Consider the following 13,529-nt stretch of genomic DNA (forward strand, 5'->3'; position numbering starts at 1 on the left):
TCACCACCTGTGTTCTGCTTCACACTGGAGAAGGCCTGAAACAATGAAGGTAACCTTGAAACCACTGGTTTACTTAATTAAGACTGGTTGGTTTTTTTTTTGGTACCATGTTAGCTATAGAAGATCAGACATAAATACAGCTTAAGATTTGAACCACGTCCTGCTGTACTTTTTCTCAAGCCTGAAATAGAATTTTCTAACACCTTTTGTGGTTGGAAATGCTGAATTTAAATAGGACTGCAGATATAAACAAAAAGAGCAAGATGTGGATTGATGTGCCTATTTCAGTAGAGTGCAGCCACATTATTTCTGAAATACAGATACAAAAATTGACAAACTGACAAGTGGGAAATACAGAAATCTGGAGATGTGCACTGCAGTGACAATAGGCCTTTAAATAACGCTATTAGGTACTAATAAAAGACCTGAGAAACGAGTAACTTATGTTGTTGAGGGTCTCTCCAGGTCACAGTTTTTAAGAATAATAAAAACCCCATTTCATCATTATTCGTACCAGTGGCAATGACACAGATAAGTTTTCTTTTCATTTTTCTTTTTAACAAAGGATAAAGCTGAGAAATCAGATGAGGTAACTAGGTGAGTCTGAGCTTGTGGTCAAGGATTCATTTTCTTCTGATTTGTGGAAGTCAGACTCCATCTATCCAACGTGCAATGTCCTTTCCAAACAAAGGACCCAGGTACCTCAGTATTACCATGGAAGTCCCTGGCTTACGTTTAGTTTTGCAACGTGTTAAGCAATGGTGCCTTCACAAACTGGTCGAAGTGACAATTGGTGTGAATGTGGTTGAGTTAGGAAGCCAAAAGACAGCAACATTTGGTAATTTAGTTACGAAATGGTAAGAATTTATATTAGGTGCCTAAAATCAAACTCTTTAATTCAAAGGAAGATCTACTATCTACTTTTGTAAGGCAAACAAGTGAAGTGGTGATTACCCATTACTGGAAAAAACACTCAAGGAGACAAGAAAAACTGAGTAGGTCAGAATCTTATACTTAGGGTTTGTATAGGAAAATGCAGCGCCACAACATGAGGTCCAGTCCCCAGTCCAATACATGGACTGGGTCTTGCTGCACAGGTGGGACTCCAGAAATTGATCATGAACCTTACAGTCATTTGGATTTTAAGCTATAAACCCAAACACACTACCTAAGCAAGCCTGTCCTATGGCATCGATTAGAAACTTTTCTAGGAAACTACAGGGCTGAAAATGTCCGTTTTACATTTTGGTGGCTGATGTGGAAGACATCTAGGAAGGAAAGGACTCTTCACTCTGCCAGTTAGGTCAACAGACCCAACACTAAAGCAAGCCACAACCTCCTTGAATGTGGCATTAGGCTTGGACAAGCTGTTCTCCATCACCAAGAGGCACATCAAACACTCTCAATTCTGGATCCTGGATTCCTCTGTCATCTGTCGGCAGGGTGAGGGGCTCAGTTCCAGCGGTTACCCAGTTACCAGGCACAGTGGTCAACCATGCGGGTGGAACAGCCAGGCCGGTTGAAGCGCCCAGGCCGCCGAGAGGGTGAAGCAGGCAGCGGACGGGCAACACTGTCAGGCCGTTGGGAGAAAACAAGGCAGGACTTTTTATAGCAGCATTATTTAGTTTCTTATTTAATCGTGCACTGTTATTTTAAACAAATTGTGTGTGGCTCTAAATAGCAGAGATGATGAAATAGGTTAAAGTCATAAATTATGGATAAGGGCTGTGGAAGAACAGGAAGACTTTATAAAAATTAGAGAGGGAGAAATAATAATGATTTAGCTAGAAAACAGTGCTATAAAAAGCTTTCTCTATAAAAAGGTTTTTTTCCCTTTTTTCTTTCTGGTAGTTTTAAAGCACGGGTCATACCATTGTTCCAGCTCAGAGGTCAGCCAACTTTTTCTCTGGAACTATTTATTGTCTGACAAATGGTACGTAATTTGGGCTTCATGGGCCATACGGTCTCTGTCTCAACTCCTGGACGCCCCTGTTGGACATTGAACATAGTCATGTGCCAGTGGAAACCAACGGGTGTGGCTTTACTCTAGTCACAAACACAAGTGGTAGGCCAGAACAGAAGCCAGAGTGTAGTTTGGTCCAATAGACCAGCACAGTCCAACAGGAAAATGATGTCGGCCACATGTGGAATTTAAAATCTTCTGATAGCTACATTAGAGAAGTAAAGTCAGGTAAAATTATTTTAATAGTCTATTTTATTTAAACCCAAGTGTCATTTCAACATGTGCTATAAAAGCTATTAGTAACACTTTACCGGGGTGCGTGGGTGGCTCAGTTGTTAAGCGTCTGCCTTTGGCTTAGGTGATGATCCCAGAATCCTGGGATCGAGTCCCACGTCCGGCTCCCTGTTCCGCAGGAAGCCTGCTTCTCTCTCTCCCATTGCCCCTACTTCTGTTCCCTCTCTAGCTGTGTCTCTGCCAAATGAGTAAATAAATTTTTTTTTTTAAAGATTTTATTTATTTATTTGACAGAGAGAGATCACAAGTAGACAGAGAGGCAGGCAGAGAGAGAGAGAGAAAGAGAGAGAGGGAAGCAGGCTCCCCGCGGAGCAGAGAGCCCGATGCGGGACCCGATCCCAGGACCCTGAAATCATGACCTGAGCCGAAGGCAGCGGCTTAACCCACTGAGCCACCCAGGCGCCCTAAGTAAATAAAATCTTAAAAAAAAAAACCACACTACCTTTTTTGTACTAAGTTTTCAAAACTGTGTGTACTGTACACTCACAGCGCACTTGTCAGGTCTCAGCTGCTTGAAAGCCACACGTGGTTCGTGGCTACCAACCTGAAGTATTAACGTTCTGGAACTTCTATGCTGGGCTTTTCACAACCAGTGTGGTTTGATGACAAAGTACTGGCATTTGCTTCTTACAAAATAGGGGATGGAATTACATTGCTGCAAGGGATAAAGAACAAGATTATAGCTACTGAGAAGAAGCATGTGGCCTCAGACACTTTAAGCTGAGCTGGCCTAGGATGTTGGGGCACAAATGGGTAAATGAGAGCAATGACAGAGTCGGATGATGTTAGCGTCACGTGTCAATGCAACAAACAAATCTAGTTAAAAAAAAAAAAACAGCTTTGATATAGACCACAAAATCATCAAGGTGTAAATATACCACTGTAGATTTTGGCCTTCAGTAAAAAAATGCTGATTGTTATTAACATAGCTGGTCTTCAGCACTGTCACTATCAGAATTGAAGGTGTCTAAAAATGATTGGGAAGATAAAAATGGAAAACCGTGTAGCAGGAAAGAAAGAGAGCTTCAAAAGTAGACTGAATTTTTAAAATGATTAAAATGATCTAAGTGCTTTTCCAATTATTTTTGTATAACAGGGTTTAATGCTCATTGATAATTTACCAAGTTCCCAAAGGGTAATCTTAAACCATAATTGTAAGCTCAAGCCTTGAGAAGTTCTTCAGTATTTAAACCTAACTTTCCAAGTGATCAAATCAACATTTCTAGGATGAAAATGGATAGAACCTTTTGGTAAGAAAACGTAGAGGCAAGTGTTTTTAACAAAAAATTTATTACCAAAATACAATATTAAAGTCAATACATGACAAACTCCTGTAAAGCAAAATAAATTATTCTAACATTGTACAGTATTTCCAAAGGTAGTTAAAGAAGCACTATAGACCTTGCTTCACTGTTTGTGGAACAGATGAACTGTTCTACCATGAACACAGTCCTAGAGTTTTAGGCTTTAAGGCATGCAGCTCGATGTGCAGGATAATTTTACAAAATGCAAATCATCCTATTTTAATAAGATACAGTGTCGGAATTAACTGTAGTCTTTACATGTCAGTGTTCCAGAAATTTTTAGACTTTGGCTATAGAAGCAATGCCATAGTGTTACACAATACTCATTTCTTAAAAAAATACATGTATTCATGTCCATGAATATCAAACTCAAATTTCTATTAAATATATTTTATAGAATATTACTTAGAGCACCTTGCTGTACAATAAAAAAAGATTAAATAAGTGTCTATGAAAACTAAAAATATAATAAGTCTCAATAGAGAAGCCTGCTTGTCTTTGTCAAGCCAAGTACATTGTGGGAAGATACAATGTAAACATGGGTGCCCACCATCTGCTTTGTGAGAAACGACAGAAAATAAAGAAGCCACCAATAACTACCTCAAATAGGATGAAAGATCTAGAACAAAGGCTTCCATCAGTGCCCATACACTGCACCGGACACAGAACTAAAGTCTACAGGCAGGGCACTGGGAGAACAGTGGGGCCGCCCACCACCTTCTGGGTTATTAGAGGAGGAGAGAAAATGCTGGCCCCCTGGAAAGTATTACTTGTAATCATCAGAATGCATCATCTTGTCCCCTTTCCACCTTTGCCTCATATCTAGTATGTTTCTTTTAAAAACTATTTTTACTATCAAATCTTAGAACTCCAAAGTGGAAAACAAATACTATGAGCTTTATTATGGCAAAAGATCTACTACAAGTAAAATGTTATTCCTATAAGGAGAATTCCTGCTGATTACTGAAATAGCTATCTCTTCTACAATTAAAATTGCATACTTAGCCTTCATTATTACTTTTAGAAATGTTCAATTGTTTGTAGTAGAGACACTGTTCACTTAAGGCTTGCCACAAAATGCTAACAGGAAGATACAGAACACCCATGGCATATGGGTCCTCCTATCATCCCGGGGAAAGCGTGTGGATATTCTAGGCTAGAATCGGATGAATGTGAAAGATCTTGAACTTCTGGATTAATTTTTTCCTCCATGAGTTAGGTAAATTTCAAATCCATGATTCCAAATGGAAAATTTAAGTAACAAGCAATGGAAGTGGTTTAGGGAACTGAAGGTAATTTAGAAAGTCACTATTGATGTTTTTGGGATTTTGGGGGGTTATTAATATTTTCCAAATGATTACATGAAATTAAAACCAAGGAAACGTTATAAAACAAAATCTGGCTACTAAGGTGGTTAATTTTCAGAGTAGGTGGTAAAATTGGAACGACTTAAAATACTTAAATTTGAAATGAAATATAATTGTATTTTAATTCTGAAAACATGAGAAAATATAAATCCACATGCAGTGAATTTGGGTAATATAATTTAGTATATATATAAGTTCATTTTATCTTTTTAAAAACCACCTATCAGAAATGGAGTAACTCTCATAAATAAGTTAAAGCTACCTAAATCAAACAGCTGCAAAGTTAGGATCAATTCTGTTTAAATATCATCAACATGAGATTATAAAAACATTTAAACAATGTTTCAAGATGGCCTGGCCCCACTTGAGTAGTTCCTGATATGACTTTAAAAACATTCATTCATTCAACCCATACCTGGAGTTTGGGAATTCTTTCCTAAAGGTGTCTACAGAGTACTCCACTCAAGAAATTGTTTTCAGTGTGTTCTAAGGTTATCACAGTCACAGCCTCAGCACTAGAAGGTGTTAGAAATCAAGTTCAGGAAGAGCACCATGAAGATGGTGCACTGCGTGGTGCACCCGCCTTTTGACTTGTGCGCAGAATTTACTTTGACAAAACAACACAAAAATAAATGATCAGCACTACCAAAGCGAAAACAAAACACCCCTGTTCTCTTCACTTCGAACACACTATACTAAAACGGTGTAACTGACGAGAAGCTTACATGTACCTGCGGTGAGTTTTAGAGCAAAAGCACTGGTCGTTGGTCTTCCACATGTCCTACTGCCCACTGACAGAATGGAATATCCGAGCTGGGAGAAACCCTGTGGACTTGCCAAATGTTTGTTATTAAAAGTTTTATAAACAACCTGAATTTTTACTAGAGTGTAGCCACATCTGATTATACCTCTTGTGCTAAGTACAACTAGATTAATAAGCTTCCGGAAGAGTCAGATCTCCTCATTTTAAGAGGATTCTGAATTTCACCACTCTTCCCCCAAATGATTTTTATTTAAGAGTTCTAAGTACTTCCAAGGTCTGATGATCAAATGCAGCTTTTCATACTTTGTTGCCTGAATAGACCTTTGTGATACCACACTTGGTCTGGTTTGGGAAAGAGGACTACAGAGCCCGTGTAGCTATGGAGAAAACTGCGGTGTTCTGTCAGGCACTTTGAAAAGAGCCTTTGGGAATGTGCTGCACTAAAGGAGTCCCCATTTTCATGAACCTTCTCATTTGGTTTGAGGCTGGTGGGAACTCACCTATTTTCTCCTTTGCTCACAAGAAATTCCCTGTAAATTTAAGACAGTAAGTTACGTCTTAAATGCCTACTTATACTCTGGATTTGGATTCAGAGGTTTCTTTAAGAAGTAATGTTTCTTTAAAAAAAAAAAAAAAGAGAAGTACTGTATCTTAGATTGAGCATAGGATTAATTCCTATCAATTTGGGGGAAGATTTAGGTAGATCATTTCAAAGCCCTCTGGTGATCTTTTCCTTGTTGACTCTGTTGGTGACAGTGAAAACCCCTCAAGAGAGCAGCCTCCCACCGCCCCCAAGAGGCCTGTCCCTCTAGAGCTGGCACGTCCAAGTTCAGAAGGAAGAAGAAAAACTAAACTCTGCTTAAGATTGTGACACTTCTACAACAAGTTTTAGCATAGTTCCAGAAAAGCTCTTTCTTAATTCTTTTGCTTGCATTTCTACACTATGATAAGCTTTGAATAATAAATACACTCAATACTCAGAAGAGGTAACAGGGTTAACACAGGGTTATGTCTTTGCTTCATGCTCAAACCACTTCCCCTCACTCAGAATATTTAAATATCATTAGCGTGTATCCACTTGGAATTTTTTTTTATTACACTGCAAATTTGGTTCTGAAGTCACATGCGTCTCCTCAAAAAAACCAAAAACCAAAACCCAAATACCACACCAACTACTTCTTCTGTGTCTAGTAAGTTACTTCAGTTACTTGACAGCGCAAAGGGGAAACCGTGGTTTAAAGGATTTCTCTTCTACCGTGTTCCTCTTCAAGACATTATTCAATCTAATTTGTGTTTAAAGTGGTGCCGTGGTCCTTATTTAGGATGATGTTTACAATCTCACCTTCATGCTCTTTCATATGATCCAAGAGATTTTCTTTGCTGGTAGATTCGAAGCCACAGATACAACAACAGAAGAGTAAGACACAATACTCCATGCCAGGAGGCGCCAGACTGGAGTTTTTTTCTAAACTATATGAGGTATTACTTGTAGGGCTCAGTTTCTCATTGTCGTTGGAAGCGACGACTTCGCCAGGAGCCTGGGAAATCAGCTCTGAGGATGATATCAAATTTTCCGAACTTCCAGTGACAGGATCGGCTCTTTCCTCGCTGCTGTTTAAGAGCGTCTTTGTAGGGGATCTCCCCAGAACTCTTAAAAACAAAACACAATACACCAAACGCTGAGCTGGTTATACTGTAAGACTAGCAGGTTTAACTCTCACTTTAGCTTACATACAACAGGGAAAGGGGTAGGATCAGGTACCTGCCGCTCTGTGAAATGGCGTCATTGATGGCCTTGTTCACTTGTTCGTAGTTGTAATTTTGGTCACTTGCATGCTTCCACATGTGAGACTTCAAAGACGGAGGATGGCTGCACACGTACCCACACAGAGAGCATCTGACAGACACATGTGAGAGACAGAACGATCCCGTGACATCACTCGAAGAATTATAGTGATTCTGTAACAGTTATGAAATTCCTTCTCTGGAAGCCTTATGAGACATCCTATCTCCCTAAACCTAAGACATTACTGATTGTAAGAGACGTATTGATTTCGGAGGCTAAAGTATCCTAGAAGAGATATCCGAGAATCAATAAAATTAAGTGTTTTCTGCTATAAAAAATTTATTAGCATCATGACAAACATCCCAGATTACTTTGGCTATTACAGTTATTTGGAAAGATTTCTCATATAGTAAAATACAACATCTTTGCTCTAAATTACTTAAATAAGTACACAAAGAAAGAAAAATACATAAAATCAATACTCTATACCACTCTATTTTTTAAGAAAGTAAAAAGGGGGCACCTGGATGGCTCAGTTGGCCAAACGTCTGCCTTTGGCACAGGTCATGATCCCAAAGTCCTAGGATCGAGCCCAGCATCAGGCTCCTTGCTCAGTGGGGAGTCTGTTTGTCCCTCTCCCTCAACCCCTTCCCCCCGCTCATGCTCTCTCTCCAATAAATAAAATCTTTCAAAAAAAAAAAAAGAAAGACTGTGAAAAGGAATTAAATAACTTTAACATGAACTCTGCTTATTTACAGATCCACAGAAAATGGAAGTAGTCCTTAAAAGCATCAACAATTTAGAGTTCATAAATAAAACTGTTAATTAGTAATTTAAAAAAAATTTCTATTCAAAATAACATTTGTTTCACATAACCGGTTATACTTGGTAAAATCTGAACAGAGTGAAGTATTTAAAAAAAGTAAAAAAAAAATAGACTTTTTGGGAATAAATTCTTTTAGCACTTTTAGGTTTATCCCTTTTCCCCTGCATCCAGTTCCCCCTCTTAGTAACATCTTGCATCAGTGTGAAGTACCAGTTAGAAATAGTGAACCAAAATGGATACACCATTATTAACAGCTGACTGTTCACTGTTGGTGTTACACAGTTCTGTCACAGTTCTGTGACAATGCATAATGTCACGTATCCACCATGACAAATCCTAAAGGATAATTTCCCTGCCTGAAACATCCCCTGTGCTCTATGTATTCAGCCCTCCCACCCTCTTAATCCCTGTCACTGAGTCTTTTGCTGTCTCCATAGTTTTGCCTTTTCTAGAATGACACAGTTGGAATCATACAGAATGTGGGCCTAAGGACTGGTTTCGTTCATGAAGCCATATGTAGTTAAAGTTCCTTCACGTGTTTTCATGCCTGAGAGTTCTTATCACCAAATAATAGTCCACTGGCCAGATGCACCATAATTTGTTTATCCATTCACCTTCTAAAGGATATCTGGGCTGCTTCTGTATTTCGGTGATCATGAATAAAGTTGCTGTAAACATACATGGGCAGCTTTTTCGATGGATATGAATTTTCATCTTTTGGGTAAATACCTATGAACACAACTGCTGGAGTGGATGGTAAAATTATATTTATTTTTTATTTCATTTTTATTTTTCAAGATTTTATTTTTAATTAATCTCTATACCGAACGTGGGGCCTGAACGCCCAACCCTGAGACCAAGAGTCGCATGTTCTATGGAAGGACCCAGCCAGGTGCCCTGCAAATATAGTTTGTAAAAGAAATTTTTGTTGAATACTTCAGCAGAAGCCTAACAAATCAGCTAACTTAGCTGAACTCTTCACAACAATAAGAGACATGCTCACTAATAATGAAACACAAAGAAAACAAAAGGGCACAAGTAAATACAATTAAGCAGGCAAGGTCTGAACTCTCCCTCTAACCTGCCTTCAACTTTATGACAGAAGCAGCAGTATTAGCTTTTATTACACGTCCTGAGGCATCAGGTCCAAGGCCAGTGAAGGGCCTTCTACCTCAGGAAACACGAGGCCATTTAAAGGCAATAAACGTGCAATTCCTGGAAGAACTTCCATAAATTCAAACATAAAAAAGATGTCCAATTTTCATTAATAAGCAGAAAAATGCATCATGCCCACAAGCCTGACAGGTGAGTAAGTCTGATAATGCCATTTTTGTAGAGATGTGAAGAAATGGAAATGTCTGTAAGAACAAGCACTCTGGAGAGTAATTCTTTGAAGAATGAAGAGGGGCACATATCTGTGACCATGTAGTATAGATGTAGTATAACAAGAATAAAGATATTCTTGTTTTCACCAGGGCACATATGCAAGAATCATCACCACTGTAGCCATGACCAGTTTAAAAAAAAAAAAAAAAAAAAAAGGATGCAACTCACAGCCACTGTTTTCCCACAAGAAAATGGAAATAAAATGGTTTATCTTCTTCCTTCCTTTCTTTTTAAAGATTTTACTTATTTATGTGGCAAAGAGAGACACAGCAAGAGAGGAACACAAGCAGGGGGAGTGGCAGACTGAGAAAGAAGCAGGATCCCCGAGAAAGGAGCCCGATGTGGGGCTCGATCCCAGGACCCCAGGATCATGACCTGAGTTGAAGGCAGACGCTTAATGACTGAGCCACCCAGGTGCCCCCAAATGGTTTATTTTCATATACCCCAAATGGTTTATTTTCATATAAAGGAACATTATACTCTGCCTAAAATGAAAGAACTAGATGTATACTTATCACTATGAACCAATGTCAATAATGATCAATGAAAAGAAAAAGTAACAAAAAGATTTGTTTAGTATATAATTTAAATAAATTGTGAAAATACCAAAACCAGTATATATTAATATATACATATAAGTGTACACACACACACACACACACGCAGTCTTGAAAAAATGTTAGGAAATGATACATATTAGTATCAGGACAATGGGAAGGAAGGGGAGAAGTTTTAGCTGTCCCTGTTTTACTTCTTCAAAATGTGGTAAAGATGTTTGAAAGGTTTTAGTATTTAAAATATTTTAAAACTGTTATCCCAATCTCTTTAAGACTTTATAGCTTGCATAATAATTTTATGATTGGCCACACACAGAAAACTAGCCTTAAATCATTTTATTTTGCCTACACATATATATATATACACATATATATATATATATACATATATATATATATATACACACACATACATATCTCTATATATCTGGGATGCAGTACTTTTCTCTCTCTTTTTTTTTTTTTTTAAAAAGATTTTATTTATTTATTTGTCAGAGAGAGAGCGAGAGCGAGCACAGGCAGACAGAGTGGAAGGCAGAGTCAGAGGGAGAAGCAGGCTCCCTGCGGGGCAAGGAGCCCGATGTGGGACTCGATCCCAGGACGCTGGGATCATGACCTGAGCCGAAGGCAGCTGCTTAACCAACTGAGCCACCCAGGCGTCCCTACTTTTCTCTTTTTAAGTGGCCTCCACACCAGAGCCCAACGAGGGGCTTGAACTCACAGCCCTAAGATCAAGACCTGAGCTGAAAAGAAGAGTTGGACACTTAACTGACTGAGCCACCCAGGCACCCCATGAGTGCAGTACTTTTCTGACACATTCCAATAAATCTGTTTCACTAATATCTAGAAAAGGGCTGGCAGCTGGTGATCAATCCCATCTCCATGCCATTAAGCTCAGCATCCATGTCTGACTATACTTGCTACACTGTGGGGTTAAGTGTGCTCTGGTACAGTCCCTGGACTGGTCCCTTGAAAGGAGAGACTGACCTGCACCACTGTGGCCTGGCACCCAGGTCTACACTGAGCAAGTGGGAGTGAAACAGCCAAGGCCAAGAGATGCCCACTCATTCCCATCAGAACTTTCACCAAGCACAATGCCTCAATGGATGTCAAACACTGCCATAGTAATTTATAATATACACACCTTTATAATTGTACTAGAAAAGGGGGAAATATACATAAACTTCTGACTCTTCAGATTACTTGTCTCCTTGTATGGATTAAGACTCTTGCCCTGAAACCTCACTGGAAAACTCTGTACCCAGATGAACGGCAGAATGCTGCACGTCAAAGCATCCTCTGAATGAAAAGTCAGTCTTATCCAATGAGAACTTTATACTTCGAGAAAAATGGGCCAAAAAGAAATGTCAGAAATTGCAAACTTATCCCACTGGAGCATCTCCAATATTACTCAAATCTTTCAAAAATAAGAGCAGTGAATTATTCAGTTAAAGAATAGATTTTTTTTTTAAGCAAACTAACTTTAGAATAGTTTTAGAGTTTTACAAAAAAGTTGAGTTCTTCCTATTGTTAACATCTTTTACTGCTGAAGTATATCTATCATAAATAAGAAGCCAAAGTTGATACATTATTATTATTAACTAAAGTTCATACTGTATTCAGATTTCCTTGGTTTTCTCTTTTTTCTACTCCATAATCCTATCTAGGATACCATGTTACATTCCTATCTAGGATACCATGTGACATTTAGTCATCATATATCCTCTGATCTTCCAGACTTTAATAGTTTCTCAGACTTTGAAGAATACTGGTCAGATATTTTGTAGAATGTCCCTCAATTTGGGTTTGTCTGATGTCTTTGTCATGTTTAGGGTAGGGTAATGGGCTTGCTGGGGGAGGAAAACCAAGGGGTATAGTGCTATTCTCATCACATAATACTGTCACAACATGAACAATGTTGGTGCTGACCTTGAGGTCAAGTTTCTCCACAGGAAAGTTAGGCTTTCTTATCTCCTTTCCACTCTGCACACTTAGGAATCAAAGTCACAACGTGCAGCCCACACCTCACTTAAAAGAGTGGGAATTATAGTCTACCTCCTGACAGCAGAGTTATCTATGTAAAATCACTGGGAATTTTGCACAGGAGCTTTTCCTATTCTCATCCATTTATTTATTCAATCATTAATGTCAGTATGGATTGCTGCATATTTTATAGTCTGGGATATAATTCAATACTACATTACTTATTTTACTGCTGAAATCAGTGGGGGCTCCTCCAACTGGCTCCCATGTCCTGCTGACATACTCCCATTGTTTTGTCTGTTGAGCACGTCCCTTACTTTTTGGCACTACAATCTGCTCCAGGCTTACTTATCTACCTATGTGGATCAGTCATTTCTCTAAGCCATCTGTCTTTTTCCTTTTATTGGTATTAGAAACCAAGATTTGGGTGTTCAATTTCCCCCCCCTTTTTTAGACTTACTTATTTTAGAAAGAGAGTGAGCTTGCAAGGTGGAGCAGAGGGTGCAGACGGAGAGGGAGAATCCAAGCAGACTCCCCACTGAGCATGGGGCCCGATGCGGGGCTCGATCTTAACAACCCTGAGATCATGACCTTAGCTGAAATCAAGAGTTGGATGCTTAACTGAAAGAGACACTCAGGCGCCCCTGAATTGCTTTACTTTTATAAATAACTTATTTCCTGACTTCAAAAATTCACTGTGGAAAATTAGAAATACGCAAAAGTATACAAAGAAAACAAAAATCACTTATAGCTTAACCACTAGATGTAACCAGTATTATTTTGATGTGTGCTTCCAAATCTTTTTTTTTTTAAAGATTTTATTTATTTATTTGACTGACAGATCACAAATGACACAACTGACTGACCGAGAGGCAGGCAGAGAGAGAGAGAAGGGAGGAAGCAGGCTCCCCACTGAGCAGAGAGCCCGCCGTGGGGCCCGATCCCAGGACGCTGGGATCATGACCTGAGCTGAAGGCAGAGGCTTTAACCCACTGAGCCACCCAGGCGCCCCTGTGCTTCCCAATCTTAAAATAGTTTATAAAATTGGAATCATGCAGGTTAACTGTTTTGTTAATATTCCTCAATATGACTTAAATTTTCTATGATAAAATATTTATGGCTGCCCACAATTCCATTCCTGATGAAACTGATGAAATTCGATCCATAATTCCCTATCAAGTTATGCAAAACATGTAATTCTAAAAACTGACAATCAAACAACAACAACAACAAAAAACCAACAAAACAAACAAACAAACAAAAAAAACCCCTGACAATCATGACCTTCTGGTTTCAGATC

The 13,529-nt window shown here is 38.9% G+C and overlaps 1 protein-coding gene across 6 annotated transcripts in view; it reads right to left on the reverse strand.

The window, feature by feature from the left end:
• Positions 1 to 3,530: 3,530 nt before the first annotated feature.
• ZNF507 (zinc finger protein 507) overlaps positions 3,531 to 13,529 on the reverse strand; it is a 40,637-nt gene continuing 30,638 nt past the window's right edge. For all 6 annotated transcript variants that reach the window (XM_032326418.1, XM_032326416.1, XM_032326415.1 and 3 more), the window contains 2 exons: positions 7,454 to 7,588; positions 3,531 to 7,341 (listed from right to left, as the gene is read on the reverse strand). In XM_032326418.1, coding sequence (XP_032182309.1) covers positions 6,975 to 7,341; positions 7,454 to 7,588 — 502 coding nt within the window. In that variant the 3' untranslated portion in view covers positions 3,531 to 6,974. The remainder of the gene's footprint in view (positions 7,342 to 7,453; positions 7,589 to 13,529) is intronic.

Source organism: Mustela erminea, chromosome 19, assembly GCF_009829155.1.
Source record: "Mustela erminea isolate mMusErm1 chromosome 19, mMusErm1.Pri, whole genome shotgun sequence".
NCBI lineage: Eukaryota > Metazoa > Chordata > Mammalia > Carnivora > Mustelidae > Mustela > Mustela erminea.